Source organism: Struthio camelus, chromosome W (genome assembly GCF_040807025.1).
Source record: "Struthio camelus isolate bStrCam1 chromosome W, bStrCam1.hap1, whole genome shotgun sequence".
NCBI classification, from domain to species: Eukaryota; Metazoa; Chordata; class Aves; order Struthioniformes; family Struthionidae; genus Struthio; species Struthio camelus.
In genome coordinates, this window is record NC_090981.1 from 13,489,165 (window position 1) to 13,515,874 (window position 26,710).

At 39.3% G+C, this 26,710-nt stretch overlaps 1 protein-coding gene across 10 annotated transcripts in view; it reads left to right on the forward strand.

Annotated features, from left to right (window-relative positions):
* LOC104146473 (protein patched homolog 1) overlaps positions 1-25,306 on the forward strand; it is a 73,471-nt gene extending 48,165 nt beyond the window's left edge. For 7 of the 10 annotated variants that reach the window (XM_068925587.1, XM_068925586.1, XM_068925588.1 and 4 more), the window contains 9 exons: positions 4,568-4,710; positions 6,802-6,985; positions 8,498-8,778; positions 10,275-10,412; positions 14,132-14,274; positions 17,240-17,339; positions 18,687-18,941; positions 20,056-20,584; positions 22,085-25,306. In XM_068925587.1, coding sequence (XP_068781688.1) covers positions 4,568-4,710; positions 6,802-6,985; positions 8,498-8,778; positions 10,275-10,412; positions 14,132-14,274; positions 17,240-17,339; positions 18,687-18,941; positions 20,056-20,583 — 1,772 coding nt within the window. In that variant the 3' untranslated portion in view covers position 20,584; positions 22,085-25,306. Of the gene's footprint in view, positions 1-4,567; positions 4,711-6,801; positions 6,986-8,497; positions 8,779-10,274; positions 10,413-14,131; positions 14,275-15,389; positions 17,006-17,029; positions 17,060-17,239; positions 17,340-18,686; positions 18,942-20,055; positions 20,585-22,084 lie in introns of those variants that run through there. The other 3 variants (XR_011137461.1, XM_068925592.1, XM_068925591.1) reach the window with 3 other exon arrangements.
* Positions 25,307-26,710: the final 1,404 nt, after the last annotated feature.

Below are 26,710 nucleotides of genomic sequence, written 5' to 3' on the forward strand. Positions count from 1 at the left end.
AATGCAGCATACCTTAGATGTTTTACTCGATTGGAACCTTACTACACTTTCTAGATTTCTAAGCAAGCATCTTCATGCTTCCTACAGGGCTTTTCCAATTTCTCTTGCAACTCTAGTGTCTTGTTTATTTTTCTTCTTTTTTGGATATTTTTACCAAAACAATAGGAAGAAATGCAGCAGACTGTGGGGTGTTTCTCTCTTCCCCCTCCCCCCCCCCCGGATGCAGACCTGTAAAGTAGATAGAAATCTGTCAGTTGCTAACTCAAGGAGAGATTGTTTATTGTGGGAGTGAGTTCAGTGTCTTCATGTAGGAGTGCTGACCCTCAGCAGCGCAGTCTGCAGTGATAAAGGCAGGAAGAGGCAGCCTTGGATCTGCTTTGCTGCTGGTTTTTCCCATTGAAACGCTGGAGATTGGCCTCAAAAACGCCAAGGGGGCTATAGAGCCTCCCAGGGGTGTTTGCGTTCCCCTTTCCCATCTCACAGGCCCACCATGTACCTCCCCCAGCTCTTCCGTTTCAGACACCTCCCATCCTGCCTATAATCCCCTCCTTGTGCCAAGGACTGTCCATGCAGCCCCCCACCCAATGCCAGGGGCCTGCACATCTCCTTCCCTACGCGGCATGTACGTGCTCATGCAGGAGCTATCTTAGAACTGCACTTGTCCTGTGTTTTTGGGGTGTTCCTGTTCTCTTCATATTGTCCATGATTATTACATTTCCCCTTCTGTTTCTCTGTTAGCCTGCCTGTTCTCCTTCTTTATCCTCTGCTGCACTTCCACCAGAGGAGCTGTGTGTATTGCTAGCGCTCTTGGGTACACTGAGGGAATGTGTGGAGCTAACATGTTATACTGAGACATTAAGGGATGCCCTTGGGAAACGGTGACTACCAGTGATTCGGAGTGGACGTTCCAGTCTTGTGACAGAACCAGTAATTTTTGCCCATTGATTACCCTCAGGTTCAGAATTGATAATTATGATTATTATTAGTACTAAGCATTTAGGACTGTCTGTGATACCCTCCCCCCACCAGAGTGGCACAATTAATACAAAACAGCTGCTTTGTAAAGACACAAGACCATTTTTACAGAGTTTTACAACACTAAAGGAGAAGGATATTGTATCAATAGGAAGAAGTTATGTTTTTAAAACGATACAAGGGATTAATGTAATAAGGAAAACTAAACTATTATAGTAAAAGCTGTCACATTTGTCATAGTTATGGGATTATGTGAAAGTGCAGACAGTAATGAACAGAGTAATACCTCTGGCCATTACTAACTGGGACTGATCCTGAGGGAGTAGATTGGAGGGAAGGTGAAAATAGAATTTATAAACAAGGGACAGTTTTCCCTGGATTCACTCTGAAATGCTGGATGAGCATAGGAATGGTTATGTTGGTGCATTTTTTACATGCTGGAGAGAGCAGGATAATCAAAGTAGGGGTAACTGTTTGAACTTCATGGCTAATTCCCACTGACTTCACTGGGAATTCAGTACTAGAGATTAATGGCTCAAGATGGCCTTCTGACACCTCCGCGTTTGTCTGGCAGAATACAGGATGGATTGGAAGGAAGCAATAGCATGTGAACAAAAGCATTTTTTATCAAGACAGCATGCTTGGTCTTAGCCACGTATTTTCCCCTGGTTTACTTGCAGTGGAGTGCCTTCAGACTAACACACCTCTGTTTTCAGAGGTTACCTTGTATTTTGCTTCTTGGTAACAAATCATGTTAATATATTTTCCATTATCTTAAAATGCAATAGAAGAGAGTTAACACTAATCATTTGTTTAAACTGGAAATGTTAACAGTATTTTTGTAAGTGACTGAATGTAAATGAGGTAGCTTGAATTCCCTGATGGCTTGTAGTTAGGCTTGCTTTTGCAAAGGGTAATCTTATCTCAAGTTTCATGGTGCCAGCTGTTCACGTGGGTCAGAAGGAATTCCTTCCTCACCCCCATTCCAGCATCCCACATAACTTTGGAGGATTTCACTTTCTTCTGAAGTATCAAGCAAAAGTCACTGCTGATATGAAAAGTCCCATATATAATGTTTTTAAAAATGGTCTTCATTTGTATAGCTTTTATGCAGAAAGGGGTGGACAAGTTACTTTTATCTTTCTGCCCAGAAACATTTCATTAATCTCAGTCATCTTTGAAATTGATCCAATGTCTTAAAGTCATTGGTGTGAACAATTTATAATAAAAGATACTGTTCACTTTGAAATCAGCAGCTCTGCTATTAATTTCAAAATGTTATGGGAAACTTTTATTACTGAAATGTTGAAATTCTCTACAATTTAAGCACAACTGATGGTGGTTTCTTGGAATTCTTTCCCATCTTTCAGTTTCAGCAATGTACAAGGTCAGTAATAAAATGATCTGAAGTGTAAAGTGGTTAAGCCAGCTGAGAAATAAAGATAAAGGGAGCTGGATTTGAGGGATGATCAAACTTGTAAGAACTGGAGCACACATTGGGGTGGGGATGTGTGAAAGAGCTGAGTTACTACCCACTGTAGTAATGTAAAATGTATATACCATTTTTTAATGCAGTTTGCAAACACAAACTAGTAATGTTGCCTGCAAATGCATATATTTGGTATTGTGTGTCTGGGTTAGCCCCGAGACAGGAATTGGTTATTAGACTGAGAGTTCTGCCCCTGAATATTGTCTAATATAGCAACTTGTGTGCTCCTCTTACTAAAGAAAGCCATTTTTATTGTGACTTAAAAGTTAAGCTGTTCTTTGGTGGTCTCTCCTCCTTTCCCACATTCTTCTTCAATAGCCTCCTCTTAACTCCTAAAGTGATCTTTTATGTGACTATTACGATAGCACAAATGCTCTCATATAGCTGCTTTCGAAGAGGCCGAAACAGAATAAAACTGTCTTCAGGAAGGACAGATTTGTATTTCTGTACTTCCTCAGTTGTTTTCCCCACACCAAGGGCTTGAACAAACAGCACTTTCTTAAAGGGGGCTTTGAAGTTCCTTCGAGGTTGTCAGAATATCTAGTGTTAAATCATCCTCTTTGTGGGCAGGTATGTGGCAGGTTTGGCAGGCTTATTTCATTGCTTTGTTCCCAACCTGCTGGCTTTCCAGGCGGGTATGATTTTGTTAAGAAGACATGGGAGGCAGTTTTCTAATGGTAGGGGGAAGAGTGTATAAATGGGAACGAGCGCTCACGCCCTGAGGCAGTGTCAGTCAGGCGGTGTTTTCTCTTCCAACACTCTTATCTCCTTACAGCTGTAGCTAACCTATCAGAGCTGTAATGATGGTTTTCATTACAGCTCCTCCGTGCAGCTGTGAGGTGGGTCAGTGATTTCCACCAGCGGGCCCCCCCCCCCCCCCAGCCTTTTCCTTCCCTTCCCTGGACATGCGGTTTGTCATCTGTTCGCACAGAGCCTCCTTGTGCTGGACTGTGGCTTCCTGTGCTAAATCTGATCCAAATTTGCACTGTGAGGTATTCCCTCCCCCTTAAAGGGTGGCAAAGAGGAAAATAACAGTTGAGAGTGAATAGGTGTTGGCTGTGATCTTTACACATGCTGGCAGCAGATCCCACGACTTGTATTAGCTGCACAAGTTGAACAGATGGAACAAATTGACAAAATCATGTTCGTTCATGCTGTGCTTGAGAAGCAGCTGAGTTGCTGTCTGAAGTTGGAGTGTGTTCTTTTTCCCTGCTTGTAGTGGAATTTCTGGTTATATCATAAACTGTTGCCTCAGTGCTCTGCAGTAGCCCAAGATGGTTAATGAGTGGTATGTGTCCTCTTCTGTGGCTTAATGTGCTTGGCCAGGATTTGGGGGGGGTATGGAGAGAGTTTCTCTTCTGGGTAATGGACTAAATCTCTTCCTGGTTTTAACTCCACAGTAGGCAATGAAGTTAAATCAGGACTGAGCTCAGCCCCTTCTGTTTTGCACCATCCATGTCAGGCTGAGACTTCAGCTTTGGTTTGGGAAGGATATATATGGAAGAGGTGATAAATGCAAATATGACTCTAGATTTTGAGTATGATCATTCTGGAATTGTGGTTTGTGAGGAAAAACACTTTTTCTTTTAGACATCTTTGACTCTTACTTGCATAAGTCTACAAGCAGAGTGCTAGGTTGCACTCTCGCATCCAGCCTTGCCCTGAGGCAGTGATGTGGCTATGCCAACTCAGGAAAGGCTCTGAGAAGGACAGGAGACCCAAGAGTCCTAATCTCATCCACGCTGTCTCCTTTGCCATGAGAGGAAGCTGGTTGTTCCAGTGCATCTGTCTTTTGCTAGTTCTCCTTTACTGGTCAGCATAACATGGGAAGAGTCTTGACTCTCCTCCCTTGCACCTTCTTGCTTCTGCCTTTCTCTCGGGGAAGTACTGGACATGCAACTGGTAATTTTATCTTCCAGCACGCTGACTGTGAGGTGGAGAGCCCAAATGGAGGATACATAGTTTTCTCCCTGCTTCAGCTGTAGAAGGTCACAGTTTATATTAAAAAGAATCATTAGTATTATTTCTTCCTACTGAAAATTGTTTTAAAGATTGGTTTCTTATCTGCATGTTTTATCTTCCCCATGCCTCTTAACTCTTCAGGACTTCAGGATGCATTTGACAGTGACTGGGAAACTGGGAAAATCACTTACAACAATTATAAAAATGGATCTGACAATGCTGTTCTGGCTTACAAACTCTTGGTGCAAACTGGCAACCCAGCAAAGCCCATTGACATCAGCCAGGTACCGTATCAGAGTCCATACTGGTTTATACAGGAACACACAATCCATCAGGAGTGGGGGGAGATGCAAAGAGCATGTCAGTGTCTTTTTTTTTTTTTCATCTTGATGAATTGAAATGCCTGAGTTATACCTGACAGCATGGCCTCGCGAGCTTCGCTAGAGCTATATGTTAGACGCAGAGTCTGGCCTGCGTTGCGAAGTGTTCAAAATCAACACTGGGGATGCCTGTCCGTGGTCGTTGCTGACTGGCATGTGTTAAACACTGCTCCTGTCCTATACACACTCAATTTCCACTGAAATTGGTGTGAAAGATGCTCCTCCGCATCCACAGGTAGATGGAGCCTGGTCCCATGCCAGACATGCAGCCAGTGTTAGCCTTGTTGCCCTAAGTGGCATTGCTTCTGATTTGAATTCTATTTGCTTATGGGGTTCACCTTAGCTCAGCCTTCTGCTGTGACTTTGAATCTAGCATTTGTAATTCTTTGGTTAGTTCCTATCAATTTATTCCAAACACATTTTTAAGAAAGGTGTTTATGAATGATAGTGGGGCTGAAGTAATTATATGCTTTGTAATATTCTTATGTTGTCATTACTAAATATGGATATACTGTAGTAGAACTGAGAATGGTGGTTGGTTGAGCTGCCTAAATAAAATACATCTGAGCTTCTTTCATAAGGTTCATACAGTTCATATGACTGTATTTGCTGCTTTTTATTATCATATTGGAAGGTGAAACATACAGTTTTTCACTCTTTATGCTAGAATTAGATTTTAAACCTCTAAGAAAAATTCTGCAATAACCTAGCTTCTCCTCTCCTAGAATCATCATTGACTCTCTGTGCTTTCAGGCAGAAAATAGTCTCTCTAATAAGCTTCTCGGTAGATCTGCTTATTGTCTCTTTTTTTTTTTGCTGGTATTAAAGGTGACAGATTTACAGAGTACATTGTTCAAAGTTACTATGGTATGTAAAACACACTGCTATATGGCAACATGCAATGTGCTGTCAGGTCTGAATGAAGCTTCAGCTATGAATTAAGCAAAGGAAGGGAGGCAAAGTGAAAAACCTTTAGTGAGGTTTTGTTTAGCAGTATGTACCAGGTACGCTGTGGAACAAATGTGATTGGGCTACAGCTGCTGATATAATTTCCTATGCCTGGGAGGGAGAAAAGTGTGGTGCACCCACAGGGGCTGTACTAGGCAATTCCAAAGACAGCTTGAAGACATACAGTTGTTGCATATCCTGTGGATTAATTGAATCCGGATCCTTGGAATCCAGCTCTTTTTTTTTTTTTAAACTGCTGTCACCATTGCTTTTCATTTAATTAAAAAGACCTGAAACTGGAACCAAGCCAGAATTTTAAATAAACAAAACAAAACCAAAAAAACAGTAACACTTTTCATCCACAGAGTCCTCTGTCAGGGCTCTAGCTGTGCGGTATTTGGCTACAGAACCCCAGAAGTGCACCACTGCTGTTTACCCCACAGATGCGTTTGCCCATGGCGACCCAAGGAACACAGTGCACTCATCTGCTTTCTTGGCGCTGGACATTTTCTGAATACATAGGTCATAGGAGGCAAGTGTTAGCCAAATTTATACAGATGTTGTTTTATTTTTATAGCTCTCCTCCATTTACTGGGTGGCATTTCCTTCAGTGTTAACAACAGAGGTTAACTGCACACAGACATGTGTAGGGACTCTTGCCAGGTTTTTTTCTCCTTTCTTTAAATATGTTTCTCCAACTTGGTTGTTTTTCACTCTTGGCTGCAGACAGTCTTTCAGAATTCAGATTTAATTGGTTCAGTCTATTCTGAAACCATCTGCTGATTTAGTTATTATAAATATTATAGAAATATTTATTTATAAATAAACACTTTCCACTGTCACTGTAGTTTAGATTTTTCTTCATTGTCAAACAATAGTTTTCTGATAAGTCATTTCAAGTGGAAGTTCATACTGGTTTTTTTTTGTTTGTTTGTTTTTTTGTCCTGTATGTGTGTCACATCTCCAGGCTTTTTGTTGTAAGCTTTGCAGCAAGGGCCCTGAAAACAAAGCTCATTCTGAAAGGCTTCTAATCTTTCCATTTTGCAGTTGACTAAACAGCGTCTGGTGGACGCAGATGGAATCATTAACCCGAATGCTTTCTACATCTACCTGACAGCCTGGGTTAGCAATGACCCTGTGGCCTATGCTGCCTCACAAGCCAACATCCGGCCTCACTGCCCCGAATGGGTCCATGACAAAGCAGACTATATGCCAGAAACAAGGCTGAGAAGTAAGTAACATTTCATCTTAATGTCTTACAGCTTATATAAGTGCCCTCACTCCTTTCTTCAAGACCCAGTAACTCTATAGTTGGTTGAGGCTGCACAGGGCTCCAAAGCGTAAACAGAACAATATATTGTGTTACTCCTTAGCCTCAGGAGACAGATGCTGTTGTGGAATACAGTGTAATGTGGCACCATTGCAGGCTTTTCTCATGTTGAAAAGTGAGTTTTATAACAGTTTCTAGCAAAACTCTAAAAACTTGTACTAGACATTGCTTTTTTTATGTCACCTGTTTGTTCTGTATGTGAGAGAAACCTGGAGATTGCATGAAATTCCTGCATGTGTCATTCTGGAACTTGATCATTGAGACTGTATCATGTTTATCTTCAATTTGTAATATGCAAGGAATTTTTATCAAGTTAGCTCATACATATAAGCCACCACTTCTGATACCGTGGCAAGAGCTATTTAGGTAGGGGACCAGTCTGTGTAAGTGGGTGTTCTCCCTCCATCCCTCCCGCTCTGTGCCGTTCACTGCTTTGCATCCTGAGCAGTAATGCTGGTTCGCTGTGCTTTGCTTCAGCTTTGAATTTGAGAGGATTGCTAGTTGGATGCTGGTGGGGAAGGGGAGAGGGCACGTGAGGGAGGACTGGTGCTCTTGGAAATGTGATTGGGTAACAAGCTAGTTGTGCTTCAGTGTATCTGAACCCTAGAGCTTTGTGGCAGTCAGCCAAGTCTTGGCTTAATGAAAACTTATAATTGAGGTTATAATAGGGCAAATCATGTTTAGCAAGTCAACTGAATGACCCTGCAGGATCTGGAACACACAACGGCAGTAACAAAATGCTTGTTGTAGAAGCTTTTTTCTCTTTTTTTTTTTTTTTGAGGGGGGAGGATACAGTAGACTTAGCATTATGTTCAGAAAGAAGCATGGAGAGTTTACATTTGTCAGATTATTAAAGGATAAAAAGTTATGTATTTCCTTAGTAAACCATTACTTTTAAATTGTTTTTTCCCCTCTTTTTGCTTGAATAACAGCAAAAGTTATTCAAGTTATTTCTCTAGTTTTATATCAACGGACCATGATTGATCTCAGGGAAATTACCTTTGTTTTCAAAGCAACTACATCTGCATAAAACCAAAGACCATTTGGATAAAATGTTTAAGATTTCTCTTTTATATTGCAGATAGGGACTTTTGACCAGGTATTCAATAAAAAGCACTTGCAGCACTTACAGATGAAGATTATGTGCATATTGAAATATATCTAGTTGTTAAATTACATCAAACTGTTTGGGGACTTGATATCGAGTGTGTTCGTCCCATTGCACTGCATGATAAAATATAGTCCTGCCCTGTACTGAAAGTTTTTAGCATGTTAGTTGTTCCAAAGATGTAACATTTAAATTCAGTGCCTTTAAGCATTTCGCTATGGAGAACAAAGCATTTTGTTAATCATGCTCTCTGTGCATCTCCTTCTTCCCAAACATGCATTTAAACATTGCTATCTTTTTCCTAGTTCCAGCAGCTGAGCCCATAGAATATGCTCAGTTTCCTTTCTACCTCAATGGATTGCGTGAAACTTCTGACTTTGTGGAAGCTATCGAGAAAGTGAGAGCTATCTGTAATAACTACAGCAGCCTGGGGATTGCCAGCTACCCAAACGGTTACCCGTTTCTATTTTGGGAGCAGTATATTGGACTTCGTCACTGGCTCCTCTTATCCATTAGTGTGGTTTTGGCTTGCACGTTTCTGGTGTGTGCCCTTTTCCTCCTGAACCCCTGGACGGCTGGGATCATTGTAAGTTTATTATAAGGGTCTTTGTTGAAGTCAAATTCCTTTCAGCCTAGCTCTTGCTGTAGTCAGAAAGGATTTGTTTATGTCTGGGCCTCTGGTGTAGTATGTATATTGCATCATTCATTATATATTTATTCAACTTGAGGGGTAGGGTTCATGCTAAAGGTACAAACCTTAATAACCTTAATCCTTTGGCCACCTTTTTGTAGCTTTAAAGGTTTCTTATAAAGGCACATAAACTTTTGCCCTTGCTGAGATGCACATTAACATGAGAAATAAAGACACAGAGGAAAATTAGGAGCTTTATTAAATATTACAGCTATTTCTATTTAATTATTCCCTTCCTCCTTTATCAGAGAATGTTATTTTTCAAGGCAGTTGCTTGTGACAAACGTAAATTTGCCCATTGATTTCTGAATGTGAGCTTTTTGGAAAGATTGAAGTGATTGCACATTATGCACTATGAAAAGACAGTAACTGGGCTATTGAGGAGAAAGAGCCATAAGATTATAAATTGAAGACAATACTCCTCCATGCTTTCTGCAAGGCACCATAAGTCCCACAGTAAACATTCAAGTTAAATTGAATGATGATGTTCCTATGTTTAAATTCCATAAACTATCATATGCCAGAAGTAGAAAAGCATGAAACAGTTCCTAGTTTTTGCAATGTATGTTTATATGACAGGTATGTTAAAAGGTAAATGTTTAGTCTATAATATTTTTCAAGCAATTTATGTTGTTGTTCTTGATTTATTAGCTTATAAAATCATTTATTGTAGTGCATATTTTTTTCCCTTGGAAAAGGGGTTTATTTTCAGAGTCCGTCATCACTTTTACAAGTATGTCTATTTTTTTTTTCCTGCTTGGCTTTAGAAACTTTTAAGTTGATTCCACAGATTTCTTTCCCTCCCTCTTCTTCACTTTTTTACAAGATAGATGAAAGAAAAATAAAACCTTTCCCTTAGATTTAACTGTTTGCTTTGTCCAAGTCAATCCCTCTCAGTATCTTTAAAGCTAAAAGGCCCTCTGTAACCCGAGACTCATCAGCTGATTATGGCATTCACTTTCTTCTGGGTTTTAAACCTGCTCTGGAGTCATCCTCACTTAATTTGGAGTGCTACAAGAATTCCTATACAGTATTTGAAAGTTAGGGTTTTTTTTAGAAGGATTGTCACAGAAATGGATGAAAAATAGGAAATTTATGTACCAGTGGATATCCAGGAGAAGGAGGTATAAATTATTTTTTAGATTACATTGATAAATTGAAAATTGATGCTTGATCTGTTAACTGGTTATTGGGAGAATATTTTAAACTGGATCTTTAGAGGGTCATTGCTATTGAGCACAATGAAATAAGGAAAAATGGCTTGTCTTTGGGGATATGAGAGAGACTGCTTTGAAGGATATGTTTTATAGCCCTGTGTTGTTTTGAAATATCTTTCCTCTTCATTTATCTAGAGTATGAGAAGTTACTAACAGCTGTTTGAAATCATCTAGGTGGTGGTGTTGGCTCTGATGACCATGGAGCTGTTTGGCATGATGGGTCTAATTGGAATAAAGCTGAGTGCAGTGCCTGTGGTTATCCTGATTGCTTCTGTTGGCATTGGTGTGGAATTCACTGTTCACATTGCTTTGGTACGTACAGCTAGGAAGCATTTTCAAAGTATTTTAAAATAAAATGACTAATGGTATGATCACGAATCCTTGCTTAGACTCCTAAGTCAATGACATGAATCTCAGAAAAGAATCACTCATAAACCTTGCACAAAGTTTTGTGTGCCATTTTGATTGTCTTGGTAGAGCACAGTTGTTCTGATGAAATAGTTCCTAACCACTGAGTCAGTCTCCTTGGAGATAAGAAGAAGGGAATACATTACAGTATTTTAGTATTTAATGATAATTTTTGAAGGCTGTGATTAAGATCATGTGTAAACGTGTGGTATCTAGTTGTGTGAGCCATACAAATATATAGACAAAGCAGAGCACTTAATGCTTTTTATTTTGGTCCAGACTCTCTCACTCATTGCAGCCTCGCTGTTGTTGCCTCTCAGTGCTTGTAGCTGTTTGTGCCTGCTTGTATGTAGACTTTGTATCTTTTGGTAAAGAAGCCTTTGAAGGGAGATTTTTAAAATCACACATCATTTAATCTCTCTGGACTTCTAAAATTTGAATGATTTGTATTCTTCACGTTAAAAATCTTTACTTTCTTTCCAAAACCCATCAACTATTAATAACGGATTCAAATGTGTGATCTTTAGGGAAATAGTTTTCCAGTGTTACAAAGAGAAGCAGAGAGGGGAGAATATCTTTGAATGTTTTATGTAAATGTTTTCAATATTGTCAGAGTTTGGTGTCCAATCTAGTGTGCACCAAATCACCCAGCTTCGTCAACCTGATGTACAGAAGTGTGAAGCAATGACACTTCTATTGCAAGGGGGCGCTCAAGATATGCACAACTCATCCCACTTTATTTGATGACAAAGAATGGAGTAAAGGGCTATTTTTTGGTGTTCGCATTTGACAATGGTAGTGCTGATCTTTCATATCCTAAGGACAAGCTTAGACAGAGGCCCGTTTTTCTATTTTTTCAAAATGCCAATTAAGCAATTTTAACAGTAAGTTGGAGTTCTTAAATCTTTTCTTAGAAATTGAGGAGTTTAAGAAATTAAATGTTTATATACTATGAATGAAAAGCTATCCATATTTTAAAACATTTTATTTGGTTTTAGCAGTGGTAATGTTGAGCGAGTTTTGAGAACTACATACAGGGAAGGCTCTCCATACACTCCGCATAAGTCACTTTCCTATAAGACTATTTTAACCCATTTTTTTCAGAAGAATATTATTTTAATGATATCATTATCTTCATGGATTTGAATTTTACTGTATTAAAAAGTAGGAAAGGATGAGTCTGATCAATATTATCATCATCATCTTAGGAAAGAGATGCTTGCAGCCTACTATAATCTCTAGTATGTTTGTACCATAGCAATCCAAAAATAAGTGAAAGGAGGGGGCTGGAAAATGGTTGTGAGAAATGGAGAGAAATTGGATGAGGATTTAATGGGCCTTTTAGACTCAACAGACAGACCTTGTAGGCTGCTGACAGGATCTGGTGACAGTGAAAAGGAGATGAGAACTAAAGGGAATCTCAGCATGCTGGAGATCCCCAAATATTGGGAACATGTTGCAGATGAGGTACACGGTTGGGGCCCTTCAGGTGGCAGGATTCAAGGAGTAATTTAAAGAAAAATATTAGGGAAAGTAGGGTAGGATTAAAGAAGAGCAACTGGATGGCTCAAGTGGTGGCCCTTTTCCCTCCTATTGCTATGCATAGTTAGTGTTTTGGAGGTAAACTTGTTTGCTAAGGCTTGCAATAGCTTGGGCAGTGTCAGAGATCAGCTGCACAAGAATTTCTTATAAGTTCAGATTTAAAACAGAAAATTGGAATAAGGAAATACAAAATGCTTCCATTCTAAATGGGAAGAAACCAATTTAATTTACAGATTTTTTTACATGTATATTTAAAAAAAAAGACTTAAGTTAAAATGCCAAGTAAATTTAAAATAAGATTTTTTTTTTTCATGTTGACATGGAGACAAAATTTTTCAAAAGTAGGCTTTAAAATGGAAAAAAATGCCTAGTAGACCTCAGATGATAGGAGCACCACTGACCAGTATGTTCTTATAACTTACTGAATATAAATAATCAAACCAGTGTTGCAGAAACAAAATATGCAATGCTGACACTGTTGATACAGAACTTAATTGAACTTGTTTAAGACAAATTCACAATCCACTTGTGGCTCAGTTCTCTGCTGCCACTTGTAAGTTGTGACCTCATATTTTTTTAATTCCTGCAAATAAATTTTTGAATCAACAGTGGGCTCATTGTATTATCCATCCTTTGAATACACACATATACATATGCAGTGTATATAACTTGTTAATATGTTTGTGGATCAGATTCCCACAGCTCCCGTTCACATGAGTTGTCTCATTGACAGCTGCCTTTACCCTGAAGGGGATTCTTTATTCATTTGTGAATATGGGAATGTAAAAAGTATCCTGGATACATTAATTTTCCATGGACCACTGTTAATCCACTACTAAAGATTAATAATACATGTTTTGGTTTCCTATGGAAATGAGATTTGGGAATCTCACTCCTCTTGTATGTGTACCCAGTTTTGGTCTGCTTGTCCCACCAAATAACTCTAATGTGTTGGCTGATTTCAGCCCAAATTTGTCAGACAAGTGAAAATAAGCTGCCAGAGAAGTGACTTAAATTCCAGGACCAAGAAGATAGCTGCATGAGCTCATTTCTTAATAGGTGCTAGAGAATTCACCTAAGAGAAAGCCATTATAAATCACAGGAAAAACATCAACCAGGTTCTTGTTTTCTTAAGCTGTAAGTTGGACAATGAGAAGACAAATTTATAAGAATCAGCACTTTGAGTGTTGGTACAGCTTGTTCACTAAGGAGTAACAGGGAGAGACAGACATCTCGTAAGTCATATTGTTGCTCAGGTACTATGTTAAGCACTATTCCTAAGGCAATTTTATGTATAGGGCTGCTAGCTCTTAAGTAGGAAAAGTTGCAAAAACATGCATCTTGAGTGAAATAGAAACATTTAAAAAAAAAAAAAAGCAGCACACAATCTGGTAGTGTTACTTTATACTGGTCCTGTTGAATTCACTGGCAACTTTCCATCTTACTGGGTGCTTACTGGGTACAATACCTGATAGTCTGGATCCTCAAGCCTGTGAGCAGAAATGCACTGTATCATTGGAGACTTTTGTATAAAGTAACAGAAAGACCTGATGCACTAATAAATGCTGCTGTGGATGTGGCTGTGTGTGTGAGCAAGGGCTGCAAGTCCTTGGTCTGTTCCAAGTGCATAGGAAAACCGGAATCAATATTGGCTATTTTTACAGCAAACTTTGACAGCGATGGAAGCTATGTCCCTATGAGAGTGACAAGAGTGGCACTATAATTTTTACACCCAAAGTGCTTTCATTTTGAGTATAAATGAAATTAATTCTTTGTGGGTAGAAAGAAGCAAGTCTGGAAACAAATGAAAAGCCTCCTGGTGCAAGCAGGCATCATTTCTAAAAATTATTACTATGGCTCTGACTCTAATCAAAGCTTACTCTGGTCGTGTGATTTCAGCGGCAGCTATGTTGTATGACTGTGTCATCAGACCTTGTCTTGAAGTCTAGCCAGCTGTAAGGATACTTTAATAAACTGTAAATTGGAGTAATTAACCAGTGAAAAACTGTTTATGCTATGAGAGAGTCTGTTTGAAAGGCTGTGTGTGTATCTCTAATGAAATGGATTTCATTGTTTTACAGGCATTTTTAACTGCCATAGGAGACAAGAACCATAGGGCTGTCCTTGCACTGAAACATATGTTTGCACCAGTGTTGGATGGAGCCGTGTCCACTCTGCTTGGAGTGCTAATGCTTGCAGGATCGGAGTTTGATTTTATTGTCAGGTAAAGCATTTGTGTGTCTTGATTTTCTTTTTAAAATAAAAATAAGTATGCTTTTAATATTTAGTCATTTCAGTGTATCTGTCATGTTATTACTATGCATGGTGTGTCAAGCATGCTTACATCATGGTCCAGCTTTCCCTCTGTTTTATTAACTCCTTGTTACATGCTAGACTTAGTAGTGTTTCCATTGCTGGCATTAAAATCTGTTCCAGGAAAATCTGACCCCCAGCATGGGAGGAAACAAAAGTGGCCCTAATTCTGCTAATTCTAATAATGCTAATTCTGGAATTAAGTCAGTTTGGAGCAGCTGGCATTGTCCAGTATTGGCTGGATTGACCTTTAACCTTAAGGTCTTTCTTACTTATATGCACAGCATTTTGCATGGAAAGACCACATGGAGCTACAAACATGCTGCAACTGACACTCTCTGGGCCGCCTTCTGCTATCTACATAAAGCTTTTTTAATGAGCAATTTATAAATGGGGGAGGAAAAAAGCCCTTTAGGGAGCCATAAGTATGAACACAGAACTTCATATTAAAATTTTGTAAAGCAAATCCTGAAGGCCCTTCTGTTTAGAACTACAGGCAGACTGTTTCTTGTGGATTTAATTAAGAATGTGAATTTGTCAAGTGTGAAAGGAGAGCAAGTTTTTCTTTTGAGAAGTGCAATGAAATGGATCCTATTCTATTCCAAACAACCTGTGGAGCTCTGCAAAATGGCTAATCTCAGAAGTAACGTACACAGGTTCTTTGTGGCAAACTGCAGTACCAAAAAAAAAAAAAAAATCCAAGCCCTGAAAGAATGGAGGTGAAACTGGGCCAATAAAAAAATGCTCTGAGAGATGATTTAACTGCTTAGGTAGACATAAGCTGGATAGATTATCAGACTCAACTGACATCCATTTGACAACAACAACAAAATGTCAGAGGCAGGAATTGAGAGAAGGGCTGCTAAATCTCATCAGGATTTTTTGTTTGTGTGTAAGAGATTTGCAGAAGGCATGGAGTAGGGGGTTTGCAGGTAGGCCTAAATGCATTAAACCTACATGGGAATTATTACTATACTTTACAATATCTTTGCATGCCCTGCAATAAAATTTGTATTTCTCTTTCAGGTCAGTATATTTTATTTTATTGGTGGTGAAGAAGTAAGTTGGAATTATTCTTTTAGGACCTGATCTTGTAAGGGATGGAACATTTTGATGCATAGGTTACTGATAGATTAGCTGTAGATTTAACACAAATTTACAGGGGTATATTTGCTGTGGTACTTTCCTATTTAACAGACGAGATTTTGGCAAGCATGTTTTTGTGTCATAGCAACTGGAAGTCTGTAGCAGCCCTTTGCTCCAAATTTGGATTGGATGTTCTCTTAGTATATAAAATGAGCCTTTCAACTTCTGTTATTTTACTTTCTTTGCTCATTAGTTTCTTGTTTTCTAGCACAATCTGACTTTAGTTTGGCTTGTTTTAAAAAATAAATAAAATAAACTTTCAGAGCCCCAAGCATTGCTATAGTGGGTAAAGAAGACCCCAAACTTCCGGAAAGGAATAGATTAGTCCAATAATTTGGAAGATAAAATAAATTAACAGACATTGTATACACCAAGTGGTCAGAGCTATAATCTCCTGTTTATCCTAGTGTTAGATGGATGAGATGCAAATGTTTTTAATGCCTGTTGTTGATCTCTGTCCCAGTATAAAGTTTTGGTGGTTTATGTTAGTGGAGTAGATTGGTTCCCTGATTTTTGCTAATGCAGATTGGAAATCCCAAAATGTTTACACTAGCAGGATATTTGCAGTTTTACTGGAGGCTGACATTTGATCAGTTGTGGAACTATGGAGGCAGTAAAGTTTGCTGCCAGCTACACAATGTAATCAGCAGAGCCATTAGCAGCAAAGTTGCCCTCAGTTCTTCTCCTGCCCCTTCTCTGCCAGAAATTTACCCAAGACTAACTCCTCAAAATCATTAGCTACAAGGCAGCCTTAAGTTTAGTCTGAGCTCCAGCTGTGCTGAATACCAACTAGCAAGGCTTTCCTTTTACTGACAGGTTTACCTTGGTATTCATGAAGGATCCCAGACCTTAGCCCTCGATGGTGGGAAAGGACAACCACTTGTGCACTTTCCTCTTCTTCCATAGTATTTCAACCTTTATGTTTGAATTGGCTGACACAAAGCAAGAGTATTCAGAGATGCTAAATTGTTCAACAAAAGATTAGCCTGCAATGCAGCTCTGCCATTGTGGAGTGCTCTTGCTCAGTACAATGCTCAAGCTCACTATAGAATGGGCAGCATTTTCTTTGCGGAAAGCTGGTTCCTGTGCTGTGAAAAGGTTGCAATTGGAGCTATTTGGTAAACCTGGAACTCACAGAATTCTAGGCGGAAAGTTGTGATTAATGAACAGCGAGGGAAAAGCCTTACCTGATACACTAGAGATTTAATTAGAGATTCCGCTGTAAGATGCAGAAGCATTTCACAGTGGATTAGCTGCTGGGAGAAGTGGGCTTCTTTCCTTCTAGGCTAAATTGTTTAAATTCTACACCCTTCACTTCATTTGTTTGCTTCTGCTGGGTTTGCACTAATGGGGGCCCCTTTTCATTGTATTTGTGCTTTCAATCCATTCATCCATTCACTGCACATTCCATATTTTTGTGTTTGTGTAATAAATTCATAAATAACATTACATGCTGCCAGATTCTGGTAAATTAACAAACATAATTTTTTTTTCTTTCCTTTATCAACTAACACTTTGAGTTGTGGAATGTAGCTTCTCTAATCCAAAAGGTAAAAAGCTATATCTATATATAGAAAGTGATATAATTAGTATGTTAGTAATATTTGAGATTGAATTTAGTGTATGCATTATTTTAATATTAATATATTTAGCAGTAGTATGTAATCCCTTATTTCTAACAATATTTATGGTTCTTCTCCTTTCTCTTCCACCCTTAAACTCTACTTCAGGTATTTTTTTGCTGTTTTGGCAATCTTAACCATTTTGGGAGTTCTCAATGGATTGGTGCTGCTTCCTGTTCTTCTTTCACTCTTTGGACCATACCCTGAGGTCAGTAAAACTAATGGTGAACAGAAGAAATAACAATATTCTCCCCCCCCAACCCTTTTTCTAGAACCTTTTTTTAATTCTCTCTGGATTTTTTTTTTAATTTTTATTTTAAACTTCTTGCTCTGTTTTTATTTTAAATCTTTATTAATGTGATTTTTTTTTTATTTATTCAGTAAGTACTGTTTTAAAGTTTGCAATCAGCAAGCTAGATACAAATGTAGGATTAGGTAAGCTTTTAAAAGAAGAATGTGATATGCAAGCTAGTCTGTAAAACCAGACTTTTTCTTGACGTTTTGCAAAAGATAGTTCCTTTTGTACACATACCTTCTCCTCTCTTACCCCACTGTCTCTATTGCTTTCCTCAAAATATTTAACTCAGCAGACCACCAGGGAGGCCTGTGTGGACCAACATTATACCAGTGGTGTGGTCCACGGACCACACCTGGATAACCAGGGCCACAGGACTGTCAGGAGGTCCCTGGTCCTGGCACCCCCTCCATGTAACACCCTCTTGGCTTGAGCAAGGATCTTGGTGGGTGGAAGGCTCCACTTGGATGTTGAGGACATGGCAGTATAAAGCCCAAGTCCAGCAAAAAAGGATTAATAGCTATCAAATTTGTATTTGATTGTTCATTATCTGCCCTATAGTTAATATGATTGTTGTGTTATGTAGGGATATCTTTATTCTGCCTTATTAGAAGGCAGTAATGGTATGCTGCGTGTGTCTATGTGTGTGTATATATAAAAATAAAACACAGGGTCTGTTTACAGCACTACTAATATTTGAGATGTATTATTTTGGTTTTTTAGCATTAGTAAAATAGTTTTGACAACAGTGTATAATTTCTTATGTTTCTAACAGTGTACATAGCCTATTCAAACAATACATATGTGCCTATTTTATTATGTATGTTGCCATAATGTGCATATCCATCTCTTTGCAAATAGACACTGAACCAAATTATACGTACACATTTGAAATGATTTATGAAATCACTCTTAATATATGCTGAAGGGGGAGACAAACCCAGGAATCATCTATATATTTATAAGCACAAGTGCATGTGTGCACTCACATACATGCACTTACTGAGACAGTGATACATAGAGGAATATGTATAATCCTATTTACACACACCTCCACAGATGGAGATCATGTCTCTCTTTCTTTCATACGTTTTTCAGTGTAATACAAATCTTGATCAGAAACTCAGTGCTAAAGCTCTCATGGCTTGGGAAGGTGTGTTTGGCAGAAGAATACTTGTATCAAGCGCTAGTAATTATAAGGGCAATACTAACTGAATGCTGCTGAATGCTAATGCTTGTAATTGTAATTGCTATTATCAGGTTTCTCCAGCCAGTGGACGAAACAGATTACCCACACCGTCTCCTGAGCTGCCCCACAGCATTGTCAGGTTTGCATTGCCACACGGGCATACAAACAATGGGTCAGATTCCTCTGATTCAGAGTACAGTTCTCAAACCACAGTGTCAGGCATCAGTGAAGAGCTCCATCAATATGAGGCCGCCCAAGGCCCTGGGGCACCAGTCCATCAAGTAATAGTGGAAGCCACCGAGAATCCTGTCTTTGCAAGATCCACTGTAAGTAGTTCACATATTGACTGGAGAGAGGGGCAAAAAAGTGGGGATTTCTATTTAAATCTATTTCTGTGGGAAAGCTGTAATATTTCTTATATGTTTCTGGCTGATTATGCTTTGTGACTCTCTAATACAAGTAGCTAAAATTTAGAGTACTTGTAGACAGGGCATGAAGGCTTTCATCACCCTCTCCTCTAGAATCAAGCTGAGGATAAAATGATGGTACCAAAGCAGAGGTCTTTAGCACGTGTAATTGCTATTTTATTGTATTGGCACCAGCCACAAGAGAGCACTCTGTCTGCTCCATGACTGTTCTGGGCAATCTGATGGAAAGAGAGGGGGGAGAGGTTAAAAGTTCCAACCTCTTCCATGCAGCACCTGTGTGGGTCACTGCCTCCCTGTACCTCTTCTCTGGCAGCACGCTTTTGGGGAGAAAGATTGATAGAGCCCAGAAAAAAGAAGTTTCAGAGTTGTACCAAATCTTGGGTTTGTTGCATCTTGCTACTGGGTTGGCGTAACTGTGATTTCAAAGGAAAGTGAAAAAGCTCCATCTCCTACCCCCCATGACACTGCATGCTGAGCTGCAATGTGGATCTGTTTTTGTTCAGCAGAGGCCTAAAAATAGATACAAGCACAGCCACATTTGAAGTTTGTCACGGTTTATTGACTGATGTGGCTGCTGTGCTTCACGCTTTTTACAGAAATCCAGAAAACAGATTCCTACAGTCTATACAAACTATACTCCACTAACATCCTGTGTGTGTACCCTGTGTGGAGTAGAGCCTTTTCCAAATGCCTGCATTTCTGCTTGTTGAACCAGTTAAGATCAGCTGCTTGCTATCCATCTCTTTAAAGATGGAGCAGTATGCAGGAAGCATATATAATAATTTCAGCTGTAGTCCTGTGTTTATCTGAAGTTATGCTTTCTAGGTTATAACAACTTCAGACAAACTGTCTGGAAAAATGAGCAGGTTTAAGACTCCAGAACACTACCTTTATAGCATTAGAACCAGGACAGTACCATTATAAATGTTATTCCTGGCATAAAATATAGAAGAGCATCATAATATTGTTTGCTGTACTTTGTCAGAGGCATAACTGTGCATCTCCCTTTCAGGTGGTTCAGCCAGAGACAAGGCACCAGTTGAGTCCCAGATTACAATCAAATCCAGAGGCTGGCACCCAGCAGGCCTGGCGTCAGGGCAGGCAACCCAAACGGGAAGCGAAGGAAAGGCTACGACCGCCTCCTTACCACCCTCGCCAGGATGCTTTTGAAATTTCTACTGAAGGGCATTCAGGACCTAGCAATAGGGATCACTTGGGCCACAGGGCTCGCTCTCACAATGTGAGAAGCCCAGCATTCGGTGCTGTGGGTACTTTGGGACCGGCGTACTGCCAGCCTATCACTACTGTGACTGCCTCAGCTTCAGTGACTGTTGCTGTCCACCCTGCCGTGCACAGCCACAGCTCTCGGGGAGGGAGCTTTCTGTCCGGTGAGGGGTACCATGAAGCTGACCATGGGCTGTTTGAGGACCCCCATGTGCCTTTTAATGTGCGATGTGAAAGAAGAAATTCTAAAGTAGAAGTTATAGAACTGCAAGATGTTGAATGTGAAGAAAGGATACCTGGCAACAGCTCAGAGTAAGGTAGGTCTCCTGCAGTCAGTAGCTTTGCTCATCTCAGGCAATGGCGTGATCAAAAGAAAGAGGAAAGATGAGAATTCTCTGAAGTGCCTTTCATTCAGGTAGTCTTCCTTCTCAGTCCCTGATCATCTGGAATCTGCTGACGTTTTGCACTAGAAATTAGGTTGAGTAAGATAGTACTTGACCCACAATATCTTCTTACTGTACTATAGTACAAACATGAACTGCTTCCAAGAGCCTTGCAAAATGGGTACATCCGTATTTCAATCCCAGTCTACTGGATGAGGAAAATGAAGCAGAGACGCTGCGTAGCCTGTTCAAAGCTGTGCAATTGCATGTTGGCAGATCCTGTGCTCTCACTGAAGCAGACTACCTTCTAAAACGTCACATGTAATGATGTTGCCTAGGAGAGGGTAAAATTGTCAGCTACTTCAAGAATTATCCTTCGAATAAAATTTAGTGAAAGAATTTGAAGTCCTTAGAAAGGACTGAATCCCTCTGGGAGATGGGCTGAGTGAGAGAGGTGGGAAGGCCCTACCATGCCTAGCATGGCGCTGTGAGGCATCCCCCACACTTTGGGGGTGCAGTGCTGCCCAAGTGACCTGCCCAGGGAACTCCCAGAGTGGAGGGATCCCTGGGCCAAGCCCTCTGTTTTGTCAAAAGAAGCTGCAATGGCCCACCACAGATTTGTCTGGATCAGAGCTGGTCTAGCAGAACACCTGATCCATTCCTGTGAAATAACATTCTGCTCGTTCACCCAAGAATTTGTGACTTGAAACTTAAATCATGATCTCTCCTTGGGCTAGCAAGAGAAAGTTGCAGGAAATTGCACTGTTCAGAACAGACAGGATAATGAAGAATATGTTTGGGGAGGAATAAAGCTCTTTATTTTCTTCAAAATTTTCCATTAATTGTATAGGGATTGCTTTGAAGGGGAGGAACAAACTGAGTTTTTACCCCCAAAACTTTTGGAGGCTTGTAATTGGAAAGCAACTTCTCACCATTTTAACTCGTTTTTTTCTTCTTTTGGGGGGAAGAAAAAAGTAAAAACAATGTTTAAAAAAAAGTGTTAAATCTTACTCGAACTCTTGGTTAGATGTGAATAGATGTGAATGCATTTATCCTTACAGTCTAGGAATATGGTAAGTAATAATATCCTCAGAATAAGAAAATACTCAGGCTCAGAATTTACAAGCTGAACAGCAGGCTCCTATCTTAACTGTGCTGTGTAGCTTCTTTCTCCTTGAAGGGCCCATTGATTTTGATTGAATTTGTGGCAAGTATCTAAAGCTGGGCATTCAGAAATCAAGGCATCTATGCTTTTTTTAATTGATGTCAGGATTTCTTTAACAGGAAGTCCATGACTGAGATGGAAAAAGAGCCCACATTTCCTGACTGCTAACTGTAACCACAAGAATCATGAAAAAGAGTTTTGAATTAGCTTGATTTGTTTTTATTGAACTTCAATGAATGCCTGTGGTTTTTTTCTTTTTATTTGTAAAGGGTAATAACTGAAGCAAAGAAGAGGCCAAAGATGGAAAACTGTATTTCCAGAACTGCTTGAAGTTGTGGAAAAGGACATGCTGCATCAGGTCAACAGTTCACTGTTACTGTAACCTATTGTATTATTTTGTTAAATATTTCTATAAATATTTAAAAGATGTACACATATGTAATATACAAAAGAATAATGTATAGTAGTATAATCTGGAGTCATTTGCCTCCAGTTAGAGTGGGGACAATATTGTTTATGCTCTGTACTTATTGTACATTGATCTCTGTGCAACAACTAAGCTTAATCCAGTTCTAAATTTCAGCATAAGTTGCTGCTGCTTAAATATTGTATAATTTACTTGTATAATTCTATGCAAATATTGCTTATGTAATAGAATTTTTGTTTTTGTAAAGGTACATGTCTGTTTAAAATATTTTAAATTTGCATATCACAACCCTGTGGTAGTATGAAATGTTGCTATTAACTTTCAAACACGCTATGCGTGATAATTTTTTTAAAATAAGCAGATATGAAGAAAAGCACGTTAATCTTGGAGGCTTAAATAGGTTTAGCTATGTGCAGGTTTTGTTTTGCTGTGTGTATCCATGTGTGCACCTGGAAGTGTGCATGCTTGTGTGTGTATGTTCCCGGTGTACTGTAGTTTATCTCTTTTACTGTATGGTAACCCTTAGTGGTCTTAGAAACCCACTGATGTTGGTGCGAGTCTGGTTTTCCCTGTTAGTAGGCACTAGTGAAAACTGCATTAGTGTCTAACAACACATACCATAGACTGCCATCATCAGAGGGCCAAGACAAAACAGAAGACAGGGAGTCAGGGTTTGGGGTTGTGGTTCAGTTTCCCACTCTGTTAATGACTTGGTATACATTGACTTTGGTTAAGTCACTTAACTGCCCTGTGCCTCAGTCTCTAAATCTGTAAAATGGGTATAATTATACTTACCTACCTCCCAGGAGAGTTGTGAGGCTTAATTATTGTTTGTGAAGTGCTTTGTTTTTTTGTAAAAGGTGCCAGGTAAGTGCAAACGCTATAACCATTCTTTTTTCATTTCAAAAGGTGCTGGATATTGAGAGGTGCTGGCAGTTATAGAAATTCAATGAGCATATGCCTTATTTTGATGTTGATACTGTTAACTATGAGTGGCATTACAATCTGAATAATCTAATTGTTTGATGGTGGAGCCACAGCCCAGCTGTGTCCTTATAGCATTCAAAGCAGTGTCCTCTGTCACCTTATTTTCATGTCAGGAAAGAAATTAATAGTAAGTGATTAAAAATCAAATGGAAGGATGAAAAAATATGTTAAAAATCTTCTATTTTCACTTATTAAATATAAATGACTTTCTATTGGGTCCAGGACTGTAATGAATGACAGACAAGGCCTGGGGTGGTTTTTTTTTTCCCCGTTTGTTTTTTCCCATGCTGCATTGGCACTTTTAATTAAAACAGCTAAACTAGGATCCCTTTGCAAAACTAATTTAGCTTTTTTTATTATTATTATTTTTAAACTAAAGATGGATTGCTGCAGGTGAAGGGCCTGAAAAATACAATCTCTATGTTCTGGTTGGAACCAAATCCTAAGAGTGGAGAACCTTAATTTAAAATACTTAGAACAAAGTTCTCATTATCTCTCTCTCCCTCCATCTTTTTTCTGCCCTTATCCAAGCTGTTTTTCAGAGCATGTGGATGTTCAAACATGTATTCAGAGCCAAACAAAAACAACCAATACTCAGTTTCTAAGCACAGTGCTGATGAGGCTTTTCTTTAAATATGCCACCTGAACAGCAGCAGCTGATTCTTTGATGGTAAAGCATATTTCTCCAGCAGCTGCAGGGAGTCTCTCTTTGACTAAAGACTTTCCCAGCACAGTGAATGAGGATAACTAGAATGCACAAATTCTCGTGCCCCCCCCCCTTTTTTTTTTTTTTCTCACTTGAAAACGCTTTGATATGAGGCACTTGTTTACAGATCTCCAATGTGAACACTCACAGAGCAGGTTATAGCCTGACATTGTTCCCGTGATACGTAAGCTACTGTTTTGATGCACACCAAGGGTTAATGTCACAACTGTCTACTGGTCCAGTTCACTGTCTTAACATGACAACTCTTAATGACAAAAAGATAAGGGGCCCCAATTTAGCATGAGCAGCATAGTGACCTCAGATCAGAAAAGCTCTGCAATAAAACTGTATGATCCTAATTGGAAGCTACCTTCAACGGCCAAGTGTGTGCACTCCCATGTCAGGGGACGGCAGGGCTCCCACGGACACCACTGGTGCCGCGCTCACTTCCTCCTCTTCCTCTGAGGCAGCAGCCAGTGGGGTGGACAAGGAAGAGCTGCGAGGCCTCCTGGCTGCCCCAGCCCCCTCCCTTGCTCCACGTGTCTGTGTGTCGCTGAGCTGTCTGCTGCTTCGTGCACCACGTAGAACTTCTCCAATAGTCACATTGTCAAAGGGAGAACTCGGTGGCTGGCAACGTTTCTTTTGGGTTTTTTTTTTTTTGTTTTAACCTTTTTTTTTAATTGTGGGTGATATTTATATTTTTGTATTATAAGAATGTTTTCTTACAGTGTTTGTCATGCCAGTTTATAACAAACAAAAGGCAGGGATTTTATTTCTATTGGAAACACTATTACATCTATGTTTTTACTTTTTAAATGGATTTTTATTTGTATAGAGTGCTTACTAATGTTAAATAGGAAAAAATATATGACATTTACATTTAAGGACTCATAGCTTTTAGCATAAGGAGTTAAAAGGAAAAACATATTCAAACTGGGTCTCATTGCCTGCCTATTTTGGTAGGAGTGGGTTTGTGTCATTTCAGTTACAAAGATAAAATTATGCCATATAATTTATTTATATGAAAATTTATTTTTGTAGTGTACATAGTCATCAAGTCTTTTGACAGAAGTATATTTTTAAAGAGTTTATATGTAATGATGATACCATTATGTTTTGGAACACTGCTGAGATGTGATTACAGTGCACACTTTTCCTTGTAAAACCCTGGCAGAAAAGAAAGTGCTTAACAGTGTTAAGAGAGAAAGAGAGTGTGGATATTCATACAATTCTGAACTGTGTTTTAGTTACCATTTGTGATCTAGTGTGGTTCTCATTTTAAACCTTGAATGGAAATTGTACAAACTCTCTAAATATTAATGTTCAAACACTGATAGAAATTCTAACATGAATAAAAAATATTATAACTTATTGGTTATGGATTTGGTTGTTTCTAGAATGCTTTTTTTATGTAGTGGTCAACTATGCATGTACAATCATACAATTATATTGATTGCTGTTGAGGGAGTCACAATCATCCTTCAGAGCCTACGCTGTATTATCGGCAAGTCTGCTACATGCTGCTGTCAAATAGTTATTGTATCACATGCCAGTTTGCACTTTCACAGCCAGAGCTGAGCCTAAATCCAACTTGAAACATCAGTCTTACTTCTGAACTGCAGATTTATGCAGTTCAGCAAACTCAACTCCCAAATCTGGAACTTCCATAATTTGGAGCATGAATTTGGAGTGTTCCAATATTCAGGATGTTTGGAAGATTCAGAATCTGTTCCTTCCCCAAAATAGGCCAAATCTAAAATCATACCTATATTGTAACGTGTAGGTGCTTGTCTGTTGACTCTATTGCCTTTTTTACATCTATGGTGGATAGATATGGGACTAGATTACACTTTTCTCTTTCTGAACAAAATGTTTTATCCAAATGTTTAATACTTGGGTATGGCAGTTTATCATACAGGTTACTTCTGCTTAGAGAGGAGCGGAAATTGTTTGGCTTTTTTCCTCTCTATGGTTGTTCCTTAAAATGGATTGGAGAAATAGTCAAGTTTTCCCACTTTGTGGAACAACAACAACAAAATTAGAGTTCTGAAAACTGTAGAGCTCCCTAAGACAGGAGGGTCTTGGCAACACTTCTGTCAGGAAGCGTGTTAGCAACTGCAAGCTGGTGTGCTGGGCCCCAGTCGAGCTCTCTTTGGGAAGGAGGGACTACTGTGGTGGGTACCAGGGTGAATATTGTAAGTAGCAAAGTCTGTATTGGCATTCATGTGCATCATAAACTCCTGTGTGGCTTGCTGTGTGCAAAGATGCTGTGCTGAGCATCCACCAAAGTACCACAGAGCCAGCAGTTCTTAGCTTTGTCCCATATCCCTTATGTGAATCTGTCCTGAGTCCTCTAAACTTCTCATAAACCAAAAGCCCAAACGTGTCTTGGGATAATTCAGCCTCTACTTTTCATGGGCAGATGAAATATGAATATCACTTTGTATTTTACGCTCTCTGAAAGTTTAACTGTAAAATAGATAAATACAGTTAAAGGACTTGAACTGCAACACTCTTACATATATTTTTGCTACTCGCACATTTTTCTTCAAATCCATAGGACTAGCAGCAAGAAGTGTTGCTTTGAGTCAGATTGCAGATTTTAGTGGGTTACAGCAGCTAAGACGACCACTCAGTGTCTGTTAAATCATGCACCAGCTGAAAACACTGCCTTTGCCTTTTGTGTCCCAACCATTAATGGAAACAGCTTAATTCACTAACTAGAAACCATAGGAATAAATCAATACATGCTTCCAGTCAGAACAGGATTTTTCT